The 23861-nt window shown below is 44.1% G+C and overlaps 1 protein-coding gene across 2 annotated transcripts in view; it reads right to left on the bottom strand.

Moving 5' to 3' along the window:
- Positions 1-3163: 3163 nt before the first annotated feature.
- Positions 3164-23861, bottom strand: part of ube2j1 (ubiquitin-conjugating enzyme E2, J1) — a 45502-nt gene continuing 24804 nt past the window's right edge. The window contains exons 6-8 of one of the 2 annotated variants that reach the window (XM_080490772.1): positions 22257-22386; positions 15874-15978; positions 3164-4068 (exon numbers count right to left, since the gene is read on the bottom strand). In XM_080490772.1, the coding sequence (XP_080346898.1) occupies positions 3796-4068; positions 15874-15978; positions 22257-22386 (508 nt within the window). In that variant the 3' untranslated portion in view covers positions 3164-3795. The remainder of the gene's footprint in view (positions 4069-15873; positions 15979-22256; positions 22387-23861) is intronic. The other variant, XM_080490773.1, reaches the window with a different exon arrangement.

Raw genomic sequence — 23861 nt, 5'->3', positions numbered from 1 at the left:
CCCCACAGCACCAGGACCCCCCCACAGCACCGGGACCCCCCCACAGCACCGGGACCCCACCACAGCACCGGGACCCCACCGCAACGGCACGGCCCTTAAACTCCAGACTGAGATTGGTTCATCATCAGACCAACGCTCATCAGAGACTTTTCTTAGTATTTGTACTTCTCTGGCCTGTCTGCCTCTCTCCCTCTTCTATTCCTCTCTCTCTCCCTCTTCTATTCCTCTCTCTCTCTCTCTCTTCTATTCCTCTCTCTCTCCCTCTTCTATTCCTCTCTCTCTCTCTCTCTTCTATTCCTCTCTCTCTCTCTCTCTTCTATTCCTCTCTCTCTCTCTCTCTTCTATTCCTCTCTCTCTCCCTCTTCTATTCCTCTCTCTCTCTCTCTCTTCTATTCCTCTCTCTCTCTCTCTCTTCTATTCCTCTCTCTCTCTCCCTCTTCTATTCCTCTCTCTCCCTCTTCCCTCTTCTATTCCTCTCTCTCTCCCTCTTCTATTCCTCTCTCTCCCTCTTCTATTCCTCTCTCTCTCTCCCTCTTCTATTCCTCTCTCTCCCTCTTCTATTCCTCTCTCTCTCTCCCTCTTCTATTCCTCTCTCCCTCTTCCCTCTTCTATTCCTCTCTCTCCCTCTTCCCTCTTCTATTCCTCTCTCTCCCTCTTCTATTCCTCTCTCTCCCTCTTCTATTCCTCTCTCTCTCTCCCTCTTCTATTCCTCTCTCCCCCTCTTCTATTCCTCTCTCTCCCTGTCCTATCCCATGTACTTCTCCCCCCAACCGGTCAAGGCCCCCCCCCCCCCCCCCCCCCCCCTTCCAGAGTCTAGGCTCCGCCCCACGGTTTCTTCCTGAAGAGGGACTTCTTATGAACTGTTCTTCCTGAGAGGGAGTTCTTCCTGGTTTCCACTGTTGCTTGTTCCATCTGCTGCTCTGGAAGGTTTAGTTGGGTTCTGTTGTTCTCTATCATTGTAAGAGGTTCTGGAAGGTTTAGTTGGGTTCTGTTGTTCTCTATCATTGTAAGAGGTTCTGGAAGGTTTAGTTGGGTTCTGTTGTTCTCTATCATTGTAAGAGGCTTTGAGATGTTTGTTGATGTGATTTAGAGCTTTACAAATAAAATTGAATTGAATTGAATTGAATTGTCCACCTCGTGGTCAAGGTTGTGGACATCTAACGGGCCCCCCATCCACAGCAGGTGCGGGGGAGGGGACATCGTGACCTACAGGTGCCTAGTTCGTGTTTCCAGTCGCCTGCGTTCTCAGGATCCCATCGTCACCATCATGGTTTTCACATGAACGGTGGCGCAGCTCCAACACCATCTGCGCGTGTTTGCGGAGGTCTTTCATGGTGGGGTTTGTGGTCCTGCAGAACAGGGCGACATCGAACCGCACAGTGTGGTGGAGGTTGTTAACGAAGAGGGACTTGAAAGTCTGGTCTTCGTCCAACCCCGGTGCATTGTGGCCTTGGAAGTAGGCGGCCCTTAGGCGCCTGTAATACTCTCTGGGAGGCTCCGCCCCCTTCTGAGTGATTGCAAGTGCACCAAAAGTTGCAGAGGCAGGATCATTGTACAGAGAATACTCTTCCCTCAGTGCATGACAGAGGGCAGAGTAATGGTCTCTGATGGCAGGAGGGAGGGACTCCATGTAAACATGGACGCTCCTGGATGTCGTCTTCCAGAGAAGCTTCAGCTTCTCCCGTGATGAAGGATGAGGCAGGTCGAGGAGGCAGCGTTCAACCTCCTGGAGGTAGTCCTCTATACTGACCTCTGGCTTGTTAGGGTCGAACCGCTCTATGTCCTCTGCAAGGGACTCAAGTTGGCGGGTCCGAAGACAATCATGGGGACTACTCTTCCAGAGACCCAGACCACTGTCTGAAGAGAGTGTATAACATCCTGCGTGACTAACATCACTCAGCCATCACCTGTTTTACCTGCTGCCCTCAGGCAGAAGGTAGAAGGCCTTACCAGCCAGAAGCACCAGAATGGCAGTGAGGCTGCTGAACAGTGCCCCCCCCCCCCCCCCCCCTCTCCTATGGACAGTAAACCTTACCCCATCCAATACAATAACTGAACTGGACTTTGCATTGCTGCAACATCATTACTCTACAATCTGACCATGTGCTCTGTTTCTGGTGCCCCCTTTACATATTGTGTTTATGCCTGTTGCTGCTAAAAATAAGACTGTTTATATGTTGTGCCTGTATTTAGGGTATTCATGGGATTCTGCACCATTAATGCACTTTACTTTTTTCCTCCTTTCTTTTCCTACATCATACTACTGTATGTACTGTATGTTAGATTCAGTTGCTCCTACGGAATTTTCTTGTATTTCTGACAATGGCGATAAAGATTGAATTGAAGGGAATACTAAAGAGCCCAAAGTGTGCCCCGAAACCATCAGAACCGCAGCAGTTGAACCGTTGATACCAGGCAGGATGGTTCGAAGCTTTCATGGTGTTTACACCAAATTCTGCAGAAATGGAGATTCAGAACTTGTCTGGTCCAGTTCTGGTTGTCCAGTGTGAAGTGGAGCTCCCGGTGTGGTCTTCATCGGGGACTCCCGGTGTGGTCTTCATCGGGGACTCCCGGTGTGGTCTTCATCGGGGTCTCCCGGTGTGGTCTTCATCGGGGACTCCCGGTGTGGTCTTCATCGGGGTCTCCCGGTGTGGTCTTCATCGGGGACTCCCGGTGTGGTCTTCATCAGCTGTTAGAGAAGCTCACAGATGTTCTTCTGCTCACTGCAGGTTGGAACCAGGTTCTTTGAGTTCCTGTAGATGTTCCACCACCTCCACCCATTCTGTCCACTGACCAGAGAACTGCTGCTCAGTGTGTCTCTCCGTTCTCTGGACAGCCTGGAGACGGTTGTGTGTGAAAGTAGAGCAGATCAATCACCTTTCTTCAGAATCCTCATGCTCAGTCTGAGCTTCATCATGTAGAGACACTGCTGCTGACAGGAGACTGGATGATCACAGATTGTTGTGTTTATGTGCTGGTGGACCTAATAAAGTGGCCAGTCAATGTTCTTCAGTATATTCTAAAGAGGAATGTATCCTGAAGTGCTTTGGGGAACCGGTGTGCACCGCTGACATTTGGCTTCACTGGTATGTTTTGATGAATTGGAGACAGATGTAGTCCACAGTCCCTCTAAAAGATCAACTGAACCTTCAGGAAGAAGCTTCTGGAGCCACCACTGTGGGGTTTTAATAAACAGAATCATATAGGATATATTTCACCCTGGTTCACTGCAGGTAAGAGAGCAAGAGCACTAAACCCACTCCGGTTTCTAATCCCAAGAAGAGTGAACACATTGTGGGTTTATCAAGCACCGGTAATAAAAGATGAAGACTTTAGTCTTCATCTTGTAAATAATTAATCTGAGGCAACAATGGCAAACAACTCTATTTGGTTGACATGTTATATTACAGTTTAATTAAATAATGGGAACAAGCAGCAGCCGGGGGTGGATGACAGTTCTGTGGAGAGTATGTGTGTGCTGAGCTGATTACAAACAACAAAGCTTCCCCTTCTTTAAAAATGCAAGACGCTCTGCAGAGCAAAATTCACATGGATTAAAAGCCCCCTTGAGGTGCTGTGGAGGGTGGAGGGTGGAGGGTGGAGCGCCTCCTCTGCTGGAATGAAGTTCCCCCTCAGTGGACTGACGAGAAGGGAGGAACAGAGTCAATGTGGGCCACTGCCTCGCTCCGCAGTGCTGTCGGGGGTGGCAGTATGCAGGAGGGGCGACTCGGGTGAGGGGTGGTGGGTGGGGGGCCGCGGGGGGGTTAGCAGGTGGGGCGCTTGGGCGGGGGCAGGTCACAAGTCGTAGTCAAACCTGTACTCGTTGGCCAGGTAGATCCGACGGAAGATGAGCGCAGCCAGGGCCAGCGTGAGCAGCACAATGAGGGCTGCAGAGCCAGCGTGGCTTTCATCCTGGGGGGGCTGGGGGGCCGGGGCCAAAGCTGGTCTGTTGGAGGGTGGCTCCCTCACCATATTCTCACCACGCTGCTGAGCACGGCGCTGACGGGGGCTGAGGGGTTGACCGGGGGTACGGAGTCCATCTGCTCTGGTGGCTTGAGGTGTTTCTGTCTGTAAAACAGAAAAAAGATGAGAAGCTTTTCTTGAAATGGTCTTTTAAAGGACGACTTGTACCAAATACACACCAAATACTGAACAGCGGTCCTGAGAGTCAAACATCGGTTCATTTTCCATTTCAGTCATTTTCCAAACGCTTCACACCAAATTCCAGTTCAGTCCACCAAACAAAGGAAAATAAAGAAAGCAACACTGGAAATATATATCATGCAGGCAGAGGCGCCACAACACAGTAGGCAACACAGGCAATTGCCTAGGGTCCCGAGCTGAAGGGGGCCCCGAGGGACGGCTGACATCAGTCAATTTCAATGACAAAACCCCCCGCACGGGGCCCTTTCCCAGTAGTCCTGGCTTGGTGCTAGTAGGGGGCCCCCGACAGACAGCAGATATCAGTGACACAACTTGAAACCCCCAGGACACCTTACAATGACACATCAGGAACCTCCCTAATGGGGCCCCACTACTACCCTGCATAAGGTGCAGTCCTTGTTGTCAAACACACCGAACAAATGAAGCGGACAAACCCCTCAGGACACATGACATGAAAAGAAAAACCAAGAGGATGAAAAGAAATAACGTGACTGTGGTAAGTGAGAGTGTGTACGCTGTGTGTGATACATTTTTAAAAAGTTAGTCCCAGTTAGTCCCAGACACTTTGTCCTAAACTCCCAGTCTTCCACCATCATCACCAGAAAAGTTACCTGCACATTTAAATCTGTGTAAAGTGAATTCAGCCATTTTCTTCTAAACACATTCATAAAGCGTGTATATATGTATATATGTATATAGTAATCATTCAAATAGATTTGACAGTGTGGTTTACAACACACTTCTTCAGTATGACAAACTTAGAGCACATATTTATTCTTACTTTACACCAGTTTTAAGAGCTTTATTTAAGAAGCAGTCCAGCACTGCTCACACAGTTTGTCAGAAGTCTTGTTGTCACTGGCTGTGTACATAATTCATAACTTAGTCCTTTGCTGACGATGATATTTTCTTTTAAAATTTTGCACATTTCAGTTCCGTTTGTTTTTCTGGCTTTCATATATTGTGTTCAAAGTTTGCATTCAGTTTAGATAGTTATGTTATTTATGAATTATTTTATATGTTAATAATTTAATTCTGTATTTCTTTACTAATCTGTGGTGCTGGACTTTATTCATCATTGTTCTGGGGCCGGGAGGCCCCCCCATAGTCCTTCTTACCCCCCCGGGCCCCCAGGAGGTCTAGAAACGTCCTTGCATGCAGGTTCAATAACACAAATTACAACTTGAGATTATTATTAGTATAATCTCAAGGAGACCATTCTAAACTGCAGTATACTGTTAACAAAGCCCAGAAGAAGTGTTGACATAATTCTTGTACTAACACCAAAACCATCTGAGGTGGGAAACTAAAGATGTACCTCAAAGTGCAAAACTTTAAAAATTAGTATCTCTTCATTAAGTCAATTTAAAAAAAAAAATTATGCAAGGGAAAAACCCTGACTTGGTCAAAGAAAAATAATAGTTCTTGAACTTAAAAGTGCAATATTCAGCCCGAATGAATAAATAAAACACAGAAAAACTAAACAAAAAATCCATAACTTAGTCCAATGTCATGAACAGTGGCACTACTTTCTGTCTAATGACTGAAAAGAACTGCATGAAGATGTGTCACTGGTTACAGTACACATAAAATACTAAAACAAGAATTAGTCCAAAAGAGTGGCGGGCCGGAGACAGTAGGGCTGCAGCCACCAATCCATACAATGTGATTATTAAAGGTGTTGGCAATGGATTTCATTATGGATTCTCTACGTCACGTGATTTATGTGTCACTCCCCATGTTGCAGTCGTTTACTCCACCTTCGGAGCTTCATCAACGCTGGCTGACTGAAATCAAGTTTAAAAACAGAACCTCAGCCTGCAGAGCCAGGTGAATGGAGCAAGGCGGAGGCGGTACAGTAGAACCTGTGAGGACCTGGTCAGAGCTCCACCCTGTACTGGACACGTCACTGCACCGACACATATTTACCTGTTAACACACATTAATGAGGACTATTCAGACATTGTGGTGTCAGGAGATTAGTCCAGACATCTGAATCCTCGCTGCTTCCCTGCAGCACAGTGCTGCTCTGTAAAGCTCCTCTACCTTAGTTTAACTTTCCCTTTCCAGCAGAGAACATGAGGCCCGAGGGCCAAAACCACCAGGAGGCTCCACCGTCACCCAGATCACATTGACCCATTAAGAACCTTCCTGCAGGTGGAGAGCCCACAGGAAGGTGGAGAGCCCACAGGAAGGTGGAGAGCCCTCAGGAAGGTGGAGAGCCCACAGGAAGGTGGAGAGCCCACAGGAAGGTGGAGAGCCCTCAGGAAGGTGGAGAGCCCTCAGGAAGGTGGAGAGCCCACAGGAAGGTGGAGAGCCCTCAGGAAGGTGGACATGAACCCTCTACCTTGAGACTGAGAGTCTCATGCTCTACCTACTGAGCTGGACGGGGGACATGAACCCTCTACCTTGAGACTGAGAGTCTCATGCTCTACCTACTGAGCTGGACGGGGGACATGAACCCTCTACCTTGAGACAGAGTCTCATGCTCTACCTACTGAGCTGGACGGGGGACATGAACCCTCTACCTTGAGACTGAGTCTCATGCTCTACCTACTGAGCTGGACGGGGGACATGAACCCTCTACCTTGAGACTGAGAGTCTCATGCTCTACCTACTGAGCTGGACGGGGGACATGAACCCTCTACCTTGAGACTGAGAGTCTCATGCTCTACCTACTGAGCTGGACGGGGGACATGAACCCTCTACCTTGAGACTGAGTCTCATGCTCTACCTACTGAGCTGGACGGGGGACATGAACCCTCTACCTTGAGACTGAGTCTCATGCTCTACCTACTGAGCTGGACGGGGGACATGAACCCTCTACCTTGAGACTGAGTCTCATGCTCTACCTACTGAGCTGGACGGGGGATTTGCACAACAATCTGTCATTAAAATGGACTTTATGTTGAGATTGTAGTCATTGCCAGTACTAACTGTTTGATCTTTCAAAAATATAGACGATTCCATCATGTACACTGTGACCAGTGTAAAGTTAAAGGTTATTATAGTAATATCTTACCAGTCTGGTCCACTCAGGATGAAACTGGACTGTATGTGGTCCCTGAAGTACATTAAATCTTATTTGAGAATTATTTTGTATACATCTTATATACATGCGCGTGTGTGTATGTATGTATGTGTGTATATATATATATATATATATATATATATATATATATATATATATATATATATATATATATATAAAATCATTGTATTGGTTCAGTTATGTGCTTTTAAATGACCAGAACATATTTGATGCTTGGTTCCTTCAATATCAACTGGTCCTACAATTTGAGATGTTTTTTTGTTTGATTCAATCGATTTATCGAAAGAATAATCAACCGATTAATCGATTATCAAAATAATAGTTAGTTGCAGCCCTAGAAGACAGTTTTACTTTCTGTACAACCTGAAAACGCCTTATTCATTATTAGCCTGCTGCACAAAAGCCCTCCTCATGGAGGTAATGTTGGATCACTGTTGTGGCTCCGCCCACTCATCCCTTCCACATCGGCTGGTCTGTCCAGGTGATAGGTGGAGTCGGGCCTGTTGTGGCTCCGCCCACTCATCCCTTCCACATCGGCTGGTCTGTCCAGGTGATAGGTGGAGTCGGGCCTGTTGTGGCTCCGCCCACTCATCCCTTCCACATCGGCTGGTCTGTCCAGGTGATAGGTGGAGTCGGGCCTGTTGTGGCTCCGCCGGGTCTCAGTGAGCAGAAAGACACAGCAGTTCCTCATCTCAGTGAGGAAGTTCAGTCTCAGCTGAAGCAGATTATCTTGTTGGCTTTGTTGTTCTTAATGCAATTGATGGTATATTTAACCATTTCATTGCATTCCATGACTCCAAAAAACCACCAAGATCATGTTTCTATGTCAAACAGAACCAAAGTTCTGGCAAGATATCTACATTTGTAATCCACGTAGTGGATTTCTCCATTTAGTGTGGGAACCCAAATTAGGCAGCATGCTTGATTTGCCAACATGGATCTCATTAAATCCATATTCAGCGTACTCAAAAACCCCGATACACAAATTTCAGGCTTTCTTCCAGAAGTGAACATCTTTTTTCCATATCTGCCTGGCCCAGGGCCCGGCAGTTCTAAACTGGGTTAACTTTAACCAGGTTAGTTATCTTGACGTTAAAGTTAACCTCCACTAGCTGTTTACCAGTGGTTAACTCTCACCATGGTGTTGATGATAGCAGGACAAAGGAAGGACAGGGTGGAGGACTGAACTTTGATAGAGTCGATCCTGGAATGAAGAGTTGCTCCTCTATGGAGCCCCGGAGTGGACATAGAGGAATAATAATAATAATAACAGGTGGGAATGAGATACTAACTAGTAACCTCAGATTACTAACTGGACACAGAGTTACTCTCTCCTTCCCTCGTATTATATTTTTCACCAATGTCGCCTCCATCCCCTCATATTTGCTGCTCTGCAGCTTTAAGAGCCTCGTTTCCACGGAGCTCATTAGATCTTGGTGTTTTCTAACTAAACCTGTGAAGTCCAGACGAGTTAAACTCTCCTTGGTCCAGAAATAGAAGATCTCATTCTCATGTCTCTCCTCTTTATCATTAATAAATGAGTTTGGTCTTATTTTCCACCATTCCAACATTCCATAGTGACTTTCTGCTCCTTTCACTTTATTTCTGGACGTGTCTGAATCAAAAGCTTCAACATGGAGGAATGGAGGTGTAGAATGATAGAACGCTGCTCTACAGCCGTTTCCATGGTAACCTAGGTAAACACTCTGATTAAAGTTCTCTTTCACATGAAGCCGTTAAAAGGCAAATTTTAGCTCTAAAAACTCCAAGTTTCATTTCCAGTAGTTTGTAGTTTGTTTAGTCGTTCCTGAGGAACCAGAAGTCTGGCTTCATTAGAAAGAAGTTCTGTGGGTAGAAGATCATATTGGGGCTTAGCGGAGCAGAACACAGCCTCATGCAGACCTCAGCCTGCACTCAGAACGTGGAACAAGACCTGGAAGTGAAGTTAGTCACAATGATGTCACCATGAAAAGCCTGAAAAGAACTGGTTCTAGGTTCTAGATCCACCAGCTGACTGTGTGACAGCAAAAGTGGTGGTGATAGTGGCCCCACTATCACTACTATATTACTCCAGGTCATTCATTCATGGCCGCAAGTAAAGAATCTGGCGGCCAGAGATTAAATGATCTCGTTCCCTCACTTTATCAATTTGAGGTAACGACTTATTAGCTCGTTCCCACACGTTATTATTTTTCTCTCTGGCCACTCCGGGGCTACGTACAATCCACTTTCTATGTGGTTCTCTCTGGTCCAAATTAAAAAAAGAAGAGGCAACATGATGCCTCCGATCGTCCAGCTCAGTTTTCATCTTCCACTTTAATAACCTGGCAGCAGCGTAGTTTCTCATGGTTTATGGTAGTTTAATAGAGCAGATATAAACACTGCGCTGCCTCCACCACTATGCCAGGAAAAATGCGCGCGTAATAACAGGAAGTAGTAAGTTCAAAGGTGAATGCATGTGCTGCAGCGATTGGCTGAATCACATTACTCTGCTTTTTAGTTACAAATACTTCCAAAGTTACAATACATGTTTTATTGGTGTATTTGTTAATTAACCAGGCAACAAATTATAATCTTCACACACAAAAAAGATCTAAATATACCCCTGAAATTTTTTTTATTTATTATTTATTATTTCTTTGGGGTGCTAAGCGGTGCTTCGGCTATCCTAGGGGGCGCTGCAGCACCCCCATATGATTGACTTGATTCTAAATATGCGGAATATCTATGTTGCAATCAAAATTTGGGATATTTATTTGCATATGCTCATATCTATATTCTGAAGTGTATTAAGTACTTTATTACATCTATTTCAATATAAACAAATATATAAATATATATTCTGAAATGTAATATATTAATTATATCATTACAGATATTCCAATATATGTCAATATATTCATCCATATATACAACATTGTATTGAAAATATTACATATATTTTATTATAAAAGCAAATATATTTTCATATATTTTTCAAAATACAAAAAGCGGAAATTCCTTACAGAATTTTCAAAATATTGTTATATATTATTTAGTGCTGTCAAAAATAACGTGTTAATTTAATTGATATGAAACGTTTAATTAGTCAATAAAATCTTAAGTAATTAACAGAGTTTTGTTTGCGTCCATTTTTTTTTTTTCAAACTAATGTCTCCACTTTCCCTGGCTCTCCTGTGTGTGTGTGTGTGTGTGTGTGTGTGTGTGTGTGTGTGTGTGTGTGTGTGTGTGTGTGTGTGTGTGTGTGTGCGTGTATTCCAATATATTATTGCCATTTTGTTAATGTAATAAGTTTCGAACTTTGTTTCTAGAAATATTAAATTCTCAAAGTGGTGGAGCTGCACTCTAACATAACCCAGAATGATGTTAGATGATTATTAATTAATTCATTTGTTTTTATATTTTGCTGATCTTAGAGAGAAACAGTTTCATGTAAAGCTAAAAGGAGGTTATAAAAATAGTCTTTGAATTTAAATATAGTCTGTGTGTTGAGTCGACATTAATTCTGTGATTTTCCCTGAATAAATATCCATTACAAGCTTCAGTATTCAGTAGAACAAACGATGTGATTAATCACAATTAATTAGAGAAGATTGTGCAATTAATTAGTTAATTGTTTTAAAGCGAATGACGGCACTAATATTATTAAAATATATAATTACATATATTTACAACAGATTTTTTTAGATGCAGGCTTGTTATTTTTATTTTTTAGTTACTTGTAATTCTGAATCAAGTTCAAATGCCAAGACAGACATTAACATTATCAAATCTTTTTAATTAACAAATAAATCAGAATACTAAATATTTCAATATATTGAAATGAAATATATTTGAGAATATATTTTCTTTGCGTAAGGGATGACAACACAGAAACAAAGATAGGGGGAGCATTTCCCACAATCCCTTGGGCTGCTCCCCCCACAGCGGCCGCTACAATATAATCACAGTTCCTGCCTGGTTCGTACCACTGATGAAAAAGTGATTCAGCTCCTCCATGAGCGCAACCTCTCCCTCAGCCATCGTGGTGTCACTGGACTTGCTGTTGTCAGGCTTGTTCCAGTGGGTTTGCACCACTGGTTGCACATTAAATATGCTGATCCAATCTGGGGAATACTGTCTTCAGATCAGCATGGTTGACTTCCCCAGCTATGATGTGCAGGAGACCAAAGTTCTGTTGGCTGTTTGTTGCTTTGTGCACTTCCTTTATGGCTATGTCATCACGAGCATCAGGTGGTATGTATACAACCATTACCATTCCAAGGACGAACCTCCGAGGTTCCAAGTCCGAGGAACAATGGCCGTCTAGTCTTTGCCTTTGTTCAGCAGCATAGCCCCAATCCTCTGCTCTCACCGGAGATGAGGTTCCTGCCTTCGTGGTGGACCGTGCAGCCTGCTGACTCGGTAGCTATGCCTGGGTATTGAGGGGTGCAGCCAAGTCTCTGTGATCAGCACAGAGAGGCAATCTGCAGCTTTTGTGGTTGGAGAGGAAGATGCCTGGAAGTGGCAGCTTGAATGGTTGTCTCTTTAGCCATGTGGGCTGGGCGGCCCTGAAGCCTTGCTTTTACTTCCTTTGTTTTCACTTCCTGCTAGGGAAGATCCTCCAGGAAGACCTGGAGCCCTGGCTATATCCTCTGGATGTAATGGTAATTACACAGCAAGATCCCAATCTCAGTAGATCCTGACAACAGTACGTAGACTTTGCCCTGCAAAAAGTAGCTTCTAAACAATAAACTCATATCCACATGTGTATCAGGAGTGGAGAGCGGTGAGCGGCTGTGCGCACCACCATTCTCAACATCAACAGTGAGAGAAAACATAAGCAGTGTTTATGAATCTGTTTGCTTGGATTCAACATTGTTGGTTTGGAAGAAACAAGACGTGTGGAAGTTTCAGATTATTTTCCCAATAAAGAGTTTAGTGATCTGGTTCAGTGCCTTTATAAGTTTGTATTAAGTACGTTCTACTGCTGTTACACCAATTGTATTTTGCCAGCTGAGATCAGCTGTGAAGTTAACAGAAGAACTACCTGAAGCTGGTAGACCTGAGAGAATGTTTCCCTTCACCGCACTGTTTTAAAGCTTTACTGTCAGACTCCAGGACCACCCAGCACACGTCCAGGCTCATTCAGTTTGTTCATGTATCACACATGTTGAAATGTGAATCACATTATCGTGTCCACTGAATGAAGAATCTCTTCAAAGTCTTTGGTTTTGATTACTTTACACACACTCACCAACATTTGCTGTGTGTTCATGAGAAGGAAACAGTTCAGGAGAGAATTGACTGAGACTGAATGTGAAACTGAAAACCTGTTTGGGTACCGGGCTGGTGTAGCTTTGATTGTGAGGTCATTGTATGCTGTAGTTGTTCTTAGTAGCAGTAAAGTGACAATCTCCACTGTCTCTGATCCCCACTGTGAACCCTGGTCACTAAAGGACATAAGACCAAAGGTTGAAGACACATTAAGAAATAACGTCTGCTCACTTTACAGGTGTAAATGGTGAATGGATTCTACTTCTAAAATGCTTTTCTACTGCTTCAGCAGCTTTACATAGTCACATTCACTCATTCATATTATACACTGTCAATCTCACACTGTAACAGCCTCACAGACCACTGCTGCCTTTAGTGCTGCCTTTGTTCTTTTTCCTAGTATTTAGTCACTATGCTCATGCAGAGTAGCGCCCTCTGACGCCCTCAGTAACTGAACACCGTCTGACCGTCAACTCATTTAGGAAATGGAGCTGATTGTTCTCCATCACCTGGTGGAGACATAGGACAGTCCTCCTGCTCTCTGGTAACCTCCATTCTGAATGGAGCTGATTGTTCTCCATCACCTGGTGGAGACCGAGGACAGTCCTCCTGCTCTCTGGTAACCTCCATTCTGAATGGAGCTGATTGTGATCCGACATCTTGTTTTGTAGTTCCATCACATGTCACACACACACTCCCGCCACCTCTCTCTCTCTAGATGCGCGCACGCGCGCACACGCGCACACGCGCACACACGCACACACGCGCACACACACACACACACACACACACACCAAGCTGTATATAGGTAGTTAGAATCTGTGTTTTATTAGTTTTCATTGGAAATAAATATAATTTTTGGAATCATACTTGCTGTCTTATTAATGAGCACAAAGGTGAATGAAATGTCTCTTTAGTATATCATGAGACTGATAGAACTGAATTAGCTATCATTTCCTGTTACACGGGTGGTGCTGTCGAGGAATCTGATACAGATCAGATTAAATTTTCAATACCATAAGTAATAACTATCTTTGATCATTATTAATCATTATCGATAGCCAAACTGCCAAAACACAACATAAATGGTGCCCCGTGGGCCGACTGCACTAAGTAGAAACATGGTAACTAGTGAGTATTAAGAGGTAAGAAATCCCTACAGTGTTAATCTTAGCAGACCACCACATTGATGAAAGCTCTGTGTCCAAAGGACAGACACAACTGGAGGAGACACATGCAGAAAGCAACTTAACAGGAAGATTTCCTGCTCTCTGTGAAGAGCCTCAGCTTATTTGGATCCTGTTTGGCGGTTCCTGTTTTGGAGGCACAATGAGTGGTTTTAGCACTCAATAGGAAAGCATCCGTGTGGCAGGGAGGTATGATAACATTAAGCTTTGGTTAATTAAGTCTTACTGTTGGATGCTTAGTGATATGAAAGAGTGTGTGATGAGAAGAATAACTCAGGTGTGACTTTGTAATTTGAAATAGGTGCAGGGATCAAGAACACGACGACACTGCACATCTTTCATTTTGAAGTTAAATGTACTGCCGTGTTATCAGCATATCTCTCTTTGGCTGAGCCATATGCATGCAGCATTAATTCACAGCTGAAACTACATGTACTGAGACTGTCCTCCTCCTCACCGTGCTGTGACCTGAACTGTTCATGTTGGAGAAAACATCAAAATGCTAAAATGCTACAGGTGCGAAGGTTAACATAAAATGTACAGCTTCAGTTAAAATGATGTCATGAATCTGAACCTGTTTATCTTCCTGTTAGGCCTGAATCTAGCGTTGTACATCTTCACCACTAAACTCACTCAGCAATCTGCTATTTATAGTTAAAAGACAAGTTCCATCAGAAATTATCAAAATTAAGAAAAAGATTTTAAACTGTAATAATTTAACTTTATTAGCCTCGGCTATTTTAGCAGTTTAACTTGGTGGTTTAAGCTGTTTTATTATTTTATGATGCTTCTGTTAATCTTTATCTGCTTTCAGTGGCGTCTTTCATCACAGCTTTGCTCTCTGCTCATTTCTCTCCGTATATCAGATCAGTCAACCTGCATCAAAACATATCAATACATGCTACAGAAAGCTTTTGATAGGTGCAGTTAAAGACAAACCTAATGTGTGTCACCCGCAGTGAAAAGCAGCTGGTAGGAGATGAAAAACTATTTAACGCTCTAACTGAAGTGTTGAGGAGTTTCTTTGAAAGTTTGTGGGTGCTATTTGGAGTTCTAAGCAATATATTTAGTATGAGAGGCTCATTACCATCACATCAATGTGGAGTTTGCATGCTATCCAGCATGGACTTTCTCTTCAGTACTTCAGTTTCCTGTGTTTCAAGAAGTGCTGTCAATCGATTAAAAAAAGTTACTAATTAATTGCAAAATTTTGCGTAATTAATTGTGATTAATCGCATCGTTTTTCTACTGAATACTGAAGCTTGTAATGGATATTTATTCAAGGAAAACCACAGAATTATTGGTGACTCAGCACACAGAGACTGTATTTAAATTCAAAGACTATTTTATAACGTCCTAACTGTTTCTCTCCAAGATCAGCAAAATAATAAAAACATAAATTAATTAATAATCATCTAACATCAGTCTGGGTTATGTTAGAGTGCAGCTCCACCACTTTGGGAATATTAATTTTTCTAGAAACAAAGTTGTAAACTTATTACATGAACAAAGTGACAATAATATACTGTAGTGCACGCACGCGCAACACACACACACACACACACACACACACACACACACACACACACACACACACACACACACACACACACACACACACACACACACACACACACACACACACACACACACACACACACACACACACACACACACACACACACAGTGTACAGGAGAGCCAGGGAAAGAGAGAAAGAGGATAAATTAATATTTTAGCAGTATTTCCTCCAGCTTTAGCAGTTTGGTGGCTCCTGGTCAGCCAACATGGCAACCTACTGTTTTACTGCAGAATTACTTCTGTGGTCATTAAATTCAGCTTTACAAAGTAAAACTAATAACTTTTACTTTCTCAATCAGCCGTCAGGAAACTTTTTAAAGTGAAACTTTCTGCCTTAATATTTTTCCACTCGATACTTTGCTGCTCTGGAGTCACAGTGCTGCAGCCAGAGACGCTGCTCATGCTGCTGCTCCGGTAAGGGAGTTAAAAACAAAAGAAAAAAAAACCCAGAAGTAAACAAAACTATGCCAATTACATAATTTTTTTTTACAGAATTAAACGTTTCAAATCAATTAATTAAATGAACGTGTTATTTTTGACAGAACTGGTTTCAAGTTAATCTGAGACTCTAAACTGTCCATAGGTTTGCAGTGTGGGGGGGCTGGTGGGTGGTGGATGGCAGTCGCTGCACTGACCTGCTCAACCCGGGGCTGCTCAGTGTCCTCCTGGACTGCAGCTGAGGACGGCTCGCTCTCTGCAGATCCGCTCTCACTGGCATGTCTGGAAGAGCTGGACTCCGCCTGAAGGAAAACAACTGCCATCATAAACCACAAACTGCTAATCATCAGAGCCCTGAGGGGGATTATCTGGATGAACAACAATAATAATAATAATAATTAGCTGTCAAAATTGAACAGTTAATGCAGGTGAGCTCAGAGCAGGTGAGCTGCTTAACCCAACTACTGGACGAAAAGAACCGCACGGAAAGAACCGGATTCCTAAACCGAAAAGGTGATTGCCTTCCAGTTTCTCTCTGTTTTTGCTTTGTTTTAGCTGTTTTAGCTCCTATTAGCACCTGTTTAGCCATGGCTTCCCCCTCCTCTCCTCCTATTTTTTCCTGCTCCAAATGTCAGATGTTTAGCTACACCTCGACCTCAGTTACTGACACAGGGACCTGTGAAAAGTGTAGCTTTATTGTAGCACTTGAGGCGAGGCTGAGTCAGCTTGAGGAACGTCTCCTCTCTGTCGAGCTTAGGGTTAGCCCTGTAGCTAGTAAACAGCCGCCAGGTTTAGCTGGAGGGGAGCGTTCTAGCTTAGCAGCGCAGGTAGCTGCTAACTTTAACCCCCCCTCAGTGGCCCCCGAGCAGCCGGGGGAACAGGGCGGTTGGGTGACTGCCAGGGGTAAACGTAGCAGCAAGGAGTCTACCGGACACCCCCGCTACACCCCGCAGGCCTCCGTCAGTGTCTCCAATATGTTTGCCCCACTCAGCAGCACGCTGGTTGAGAAGGACACGCTGGTTATTGGCTCCTCAATAGTGAGACACGTTAACCTAGGACAACCAGCGGCCACAGTTAGCTGCCTGCCTGGGGCCAGAGCAGGCGACATTGAGTCCCAGCTAAAGCTAATGACCAAGAATAAACGGAGATTTAAACGGATTGTAATCCACTGCGGTGGAAACGACGTTCGCCTGAAGAAGTCTGAGGTCCTCAAAGCTAACGTAGAGTCAGTGTGCACATACGCGCGGACCATTTCAGACGAAGTAGTTTTCTCTGGCCCCCCCCTCCCAAACCTCATCAGGGACCAGATGTTTAGCCTCATCTTTTAACCGCTGGCTGTCAGGGTGGTGTCCCAGTAACTCGGTAGGCTTCATTAATAATTGGAAGTCCTTCTGGGGCAAGCCTGGTCTCATCAGGAGGGACAGCATCCATCCCACGTTGGATGGAGCGTACCTCTTATCTAGAAACAGAGTTAAAAGCTTAGCTCCTCCATCCTGACGCACCAGAGTGGGGACCAGGCAACAGAGTGGCAGTCCTACACGCCTCTCTGAGTTTCCCTCTGGGCAGTCACCAACCATAGCTAACTTAGTTAAACATCCCATAGAGACTGTGTCTATCCCTCGGACCACCACAAGTATAAAACTATCTAAACCTAGGAAAACTACTTCTAATGACTACAAAAACTTCATCCGTATCAAGTGTGAAACTAGACAAAATCAAGACAAACAAATGAGATGTGGTTTCCTAAACATGAGATCTTTATCATCCAAAGCTCTTCTAGTCAATGATCTGATAAGTGAACACAACATTGATCTCTTTGGATGAACAGAAACCTGCTACGTAAAGATGAGTATGTTAGTCTAAATGAAGCCTCCCCTCCAAGTCATATTAACACTCAAATAGCTCGTGAAAGTGGTCGAGGAGGGGGCGTGGCAGCCATCTAGAACTCTCAGTTACTAATTAACATGAACCCAAAACCCAACTTTAGTTCTTTTGAGAGTCTGAGCATGACCATGCGACACCCGTCAAATAAAATAGTAAATTCTGTAGAATCTGTAATCATTTCTCGTCCTCCTGGACCTTCTTCAACTTTTCTAACTGAATTCTCTGAATTGTTGTCAGATGTAGCCCTGACTAAAGATAAGGGTATCATGGTAGGAGACTTCAATGTTCATGTTGACCTAGAAAATGATAGTTTCAGTGCAGCTTTAGATCGACACTTGACTCTCTAGGTTTCTCTCAGGTAGTAGACGGGCCTACCCATAAACATCTACACACCTTAGACCTTATTCTAACTTATGGTTTGAATATAGAGCATCTGACCATCTCTCCTCACAATGATTTCCTGTCAGATCACTTCTTAATAACCTTTGACTTTGTTCTAAATAGTTCTAACCCTCCGGTTAAAGCCGTGTTAACCAGGTCTCTCTCTGATAACATAGTAACTAAATTCAAGGAAAGAATTCCCTCTGCTATAGAATCAGTAGTGGATCTTCCTGACCCGTATACTGTTGCTAGCTCAGACATTGAATACCTAACAAACAGTCTGACATATGCTAAAAACAACGCTAGACGACATAGCTCCTCAAAAAATGAAAATGAAAAAACAGGAAAAGTCATCCCCATGGTTTAACTCATCAACCCGCGAGCTTAAACAACGCTCCCGTAGATTAGAAAGAACTTGGCGTTCAACAAAAACAGACCTAGATTATATAGCCTGGAAGGATAGCTTCAAAGCTTATAAGAAAGCTCTGAGTAGAAGTAGAACTAATTACTACTCATCCTTAATAGAGGAAAACAAAAACAACCCTCGCTTTCTTTTCAGTACTGTAGCCAAACTGACCAAGAACCAAAATAGCGTTGAGCCCACCATTCCTAACAATATATGTAGTGAGGACTTCATGAAGTTCTTTCAAAATAAAATTACAACGCTTAGGGATAACATCCATCAAACCCTACCGTCCGTTAGCCCCATAACAGAGGAACTGGTTAAACCTAACAGTCATCTGGAATGCTTTCAGCAAATACAACTAGTCCAACTAAACTCCCTTATTTCTTCTGCTAAACCAACTACTAGCCTGTTGGACCCAATTCCTACTAGAATTCTGAAAGAGGCACTGCCACTATTCAATAATTCTATACTGGCAATTATTAACCAGTCTCTAACAATAGGCTATGTGCCCCAATCCTTTAAACTAGCAGTTATTAAACCACTCATTAAGAAGCCAAACTTAGACACAAGCCTTCTCTCAAACTACAGGCCCATCTCCAACCTTCCTTTCCTGTCAAAGGTTCTGGAGCAAGTAGTGGCTAAACAACTCCAGGATTATCTGCAGGAGAATAATCTGTTAGAGGACCTTCAGTCCGGCTTCAGAATGAACCACAGTACAGAGACTGCTCTGCTAAAAGTTACTAATGACCTTCTAATGGCCTCAGATAGAGCTCTTCTATCTGCTTTACTTCTTCTGGACCTTAGTGCCGCATTTGATACTGTCGATCATAATATACTTTTAAGGAGATTAGAAGATGCCGTCGGCATTAAAAACTTAGCCTTAAACTGGTTTAAATCATATTTATCTGACCGGTTTCAATTTGTTCATGTAAATAACAAATCTTCAATACATGAAGGGGTCCTGTGTGGAGTACCACAAGGCTCCGTCCTCGGACCCATATTGTTTAATCTCTAGATGTTGCCACTCGGAAATATTATTAGGAAACACAACATTAACTTTCATTGTTATGCAGATGATACTCAGCTGTATTTATCAATTAAAGCCAATCAGGCCGACCAACTTGTTAAACTAGAGTCCTGCCTCAGGGACGTTAAGTCCTGGATGTCTATCAACTTCTTAATGCTCAACACATCCAAGACTGAGGTTCTAATCCTAGGTCCTAAAAAGCTCAGGGATTACTTTTCAGATAGTCTGATTACCTTAGATAATATTACCTTAACCTCTAACAGTGATATTAGGAACCTGGGTGTTATTTTTGATCAGGATCTGTCCTTTATGTCCCATGTTAAACATGTCTCCAGGACAGCCTTCTTCCATCTAAGGAATATTGCAAAAATTAGAAACTTCTTGTCCTTCAAAGATGCAGAAAAAATTATTCATGCCTTTGTGACTTCAAGATTAGATTATTGTAACTCCCTAATGTCAGGATGTCCAAACTCCTCTTTTAGGATCTTCCAGCTAGAGCAGAACGCTGCAGCAGGTTTACTAACCAGAACTGGAAGAAGAGAGCACATCTCCCCAGTCTTAGCATCCTTACACTGGCTTCACATCAAATCTAGAATAGAATTCAACATCCTTCTGATCACATCTAAAACTCTTCATCACCAGGCTCCGTCCTATATGGAGAAACTTCTAGAAGTGTCTCACCCTCCACGAGCCCTTGGCTCTGAGGATGCAGGACTGTTGGTAATCCCTAAAGTCCTTCAAAGTAAAAGAGGAGGCAGGAGTTTCAGCCATATGGCTCCTTTACTCTGGAATCAACTAGCAGCCTCGGTCCGAAGGGCCCACACCATTAGTTTATTTAAGAGGAGACTAAAAACATTCCTCTTTGATAGAGCTTCTCATTAGGAATAAAATAGGAGCACTAAGTTGAGCTGCTCTAGGCCTAGACTGCTGAGGGGATTTTTTCTCTCCCGTTAAAGGGAGGAACTCTACATTTGGAGCTTCTGTTTCTTGTCTTTCTTTCTTTCTCTCTGTGTAACAACATTACTGGAGCCACCAGATCCTGACAGGAGGGGAGCAGGATCCAGGGGATCAGACCCAAGACTCACAGAGTGGAGTTACGACGGTCCTACTACCCGACCCCCCCACAGCACCGGGACCCCCCCACAGCACCGGGACCCCACCACAGCACCGGGACCCCCCCACAGCACCGGGACCCCACCGCAACGGCACGGCCCTTAAACTCCAGACTGAGATTGGCTCATCATCAGACCAACGCTCATCATAGACTTTTCTTAGTATTTGTACTTATCTGGCCTGTCTGCCTCTCTCTCTCTCTCCCTCTTCTTTTCCTCTCTCTCCCTGTCCTATCCCATGTACTTCTCCCCCCAACCGGTCAAGGCGGATGGCCGTCCTTCCAGAGTCTAGGGTCCGCCCCACGGTTTCTTCCTGAAGAGGGAGTTCTTATGAACTTCTCTCCATGCGAGGGAGTTTTTCCTGGCCACTGTTGCTTGTTACACCTGCTTGCTTTGGAAGGGTTTAGTTGGGTCCTGTTGTACTCTATCATTGTAAGAGCGCTTTGAGATGTTTGTTGATGTGATTTAGCGCTTTACAAATAAAATTGAATTGAATTGAATTGAATTGAATTGAATTAATTCATCAGCCAATTAAAATTGCAAATAATCTTTCTGCAGTGCAAAATGAAGGTACAGGTCCACAGGATCTGTCAATTTACCGTTTCCCATTTATTATCAGTGTGAAAGGCACTGTGGTGCACGCTGGGTGTGGTGTGGTGCGTTTCCAGCTGAGTTGCATTGCCCCGGAGCTCCCCCTGCTCATTTGCATGAAGCTGAATCCAACCAACTTTATGCAAATGAGGCGCAAGGAGCGACTGCAAAAGGCAGCTTCCACTGTGGCGTGTTTGTTGGTGGTGTGTGGCTCCTTCAATCCGCGACTCCGGGATGCAGCCAACACCCCGGGGTTGCCGCTGCCAGCTTTTTGATTTTGCACCTTCCTGCACTACAACACTTTATTCCATTACACCCATCATCCTACTGACAACACCCGCAACATGTACCCACAGCACACAATAAGAATAAGAATAAAAAGCTACACAGCAGATGAGTTGTATCAATAAATGCCCTAACGAAGGGCTTTAAACCTGCTCCATGGTTTGTCTTCCTTTGTACCATAACCTTCCGCTCGTACTGCGCAGTGGGACCATGGCATTAGATACCTTGACAGAGGGGTTACGATAAATGGTTGCAGTTGGGTACTTTTGTCAGTGGAAACGGATGAAAATCGCCCTTTACTGGCACATAATTTGTAGTGGAAAAGAGGCTTTAAAGTCCCTCTAGTGAGCTCTACTGGGAACGGTGTCTGTACCTTTAATTGCTAATGAGCTGTGTCTGTCCACATCTGCTTTATGTCTGTTTTCCCTACTGCTGACTGGAGCTCCGTGACGTAAACACACACAAATCCTCATTTCATCCACAGCTTGGTGTACCACTGAACTTCATGATGAACAGATGTGAAATAATTCTGCATGAAAATAAGAATATTTTTCTGATATGGTGTTTAGCATGGTGGGGCTGTGTTGGGACAAACTAAAGACATAAGTAATTGAAGGTAGTTGAACTCCTCAAAGTGAATTGATTGGTTCAATATGGTGTCTGGGGACAGTGATGATGCCATAAGAAGAAACCGCGGTTGCAGCCTGGTTGTGACTGCAGTCATATCTAATGTCTCACAGTCTAGTCTGGTGAATTACATAGCATTTGCAGAATCCTGTAAAAAGTGAAATGAGTGTCCATCTTTTGGAGAGCGAGGCGGTGAGCGTAAACAGACTCTGCACAGTTGAACAGCTTCCTGAACCCTTCGCCTCACGCAGCAGACAGTGTGTGTACCTTGAAGTTGATTTGCTGAGCCAGTTCTTTGGCCTGGTGGTCCTCGGCGCTGGGGTTGCTATTGGGGGTGAGGGCCATAAGGGCGGTGTGCATGGAGCAGCCGCACGTCTCGCAGCAGAAGTCCTGGGACCTGCCAATGAACAGAGGAGGAACATCAGGTCCACTTTATTGGTTTTAATCACAAGTTGAATTACAGAAGAAATGACCTAATGGAAGAATCTACAGAAGCTTGGCCTTCAGATCAGGCGACCTTAAAGAGGTGGAAGCTGTTCCAGCTGATTTCAGAGGAAGGATGAACCAAAAGGCTGAGTACTGAGTAGAACACACTGAGCTGCAGCACATGGAAACTACCAGTTAATATGCAGTTTCAGCACTTAATAAATACTGCAGAACTGAAATCACAATGTTTTGTGTTTCTGTGTGGTGACAGTAGAGTCAAGCTACTACTACAAAGAAATGTTGGTGAAACAAATTTCACATTTCCTTTATTTGTTATTGAATTTTATTATATATCTTTTAAATTCACATTTAATTACATTGAATTTTACCAGAGCATTATTTCAATTTTGAGGCCTCCTGGTTCAAAGTGCAGTGAAATGCAAATGGAAAAAGAAATAAGAAAAAAATGTTATGAAGCATTCGAGCAGAAAGTTTTTAAGTTTAAACCCTTACAGGATGTTGGATTTGACTACTGCATTATTAAAACTAAAACGCAGACCTCCCCAGTAAATTTCCCCATTGACCATAAACCATTATAAAGATTAGGATGAGATAAGATAGAAAACAATGAGAAAAGGAATCAAACGACACCCGCCCGCCCGCCCGCCCGCCCACCCATGAAAGTTATTGTTTGTTGGTTGTTTATCAGTTTGATGAATGTTGGCAGGAATATGTTTTTATAGTAGCTCCGCCTGGTTTTAGACCCTGAATCTCCTGCCAGAAGGCCGGAGCAGGAACCCATGGTGTAAGATGTGAGTAGGGTCACACATCATGTTCTGTGCATGTCTGGCGATGGACTGCTGATAGAGCATCCGGAGGAGAGGAGGGTTCCTGATCCTCATGCGGCTGCATGTTGATGAAAGCTGAGCTCATATCAACAAACACACGTGCATCCAGTCAGGGATCATCCAGGGGTTTGCTAACTAGATGTGTCATGCTGATTAGATGGAGGGTGGTGGCTATGGTGTTGATCTGTTTGCCCGGTAAGCAAACTGATGGGGATCCAGGTTAGGGGGGAGGCAGTCTTTAATGTGATGCAGGACCAGTCTCTGGAGGCACTTGGTGATGATGGGGGTCAATGCTATGGGGCGATAGTCGTTGAGGCTGGTACTGGAGGACTTTCTGGGGACCGGGATGATGGTTGCGGTCTTCAGGCAGGTCGGAGTAGCAGCTTGGGCCAGAGACAGATTGAATATATCTGTAAAGACCTGAGAAAGCTGTAGGGCGCAGGCTTTCAGCACTTTCCCGGGAACTCCATCCGGACCTGTAGCCCTCCTAGGGTTCACTGACCGAAGCACACGAGTGACCTCCTGTACATTTAGAGTCAATGGGGGGGGGGGGGGGGGCTGGTAGCTGGGAGGGGCTGCAGTGGAGTGGCAGGGTGGG

The sequence above is a fragment of the Lipophrys pholis genome, assembly GCF_963383615.2.
Source record: "Lipophrys pholis genome assembly, chromosome: 21".
In the NCBI taxonomy this organism is placed as follows: Eukaryota; Metazoa; Chordata; class Actinopteri; order Blenniiformes; family Blenniidae; genus Lipophrys; species Lipophrys pholis.
This window is presented reverse-complemented; position numbering and strand designations above follow the sequence as displayed.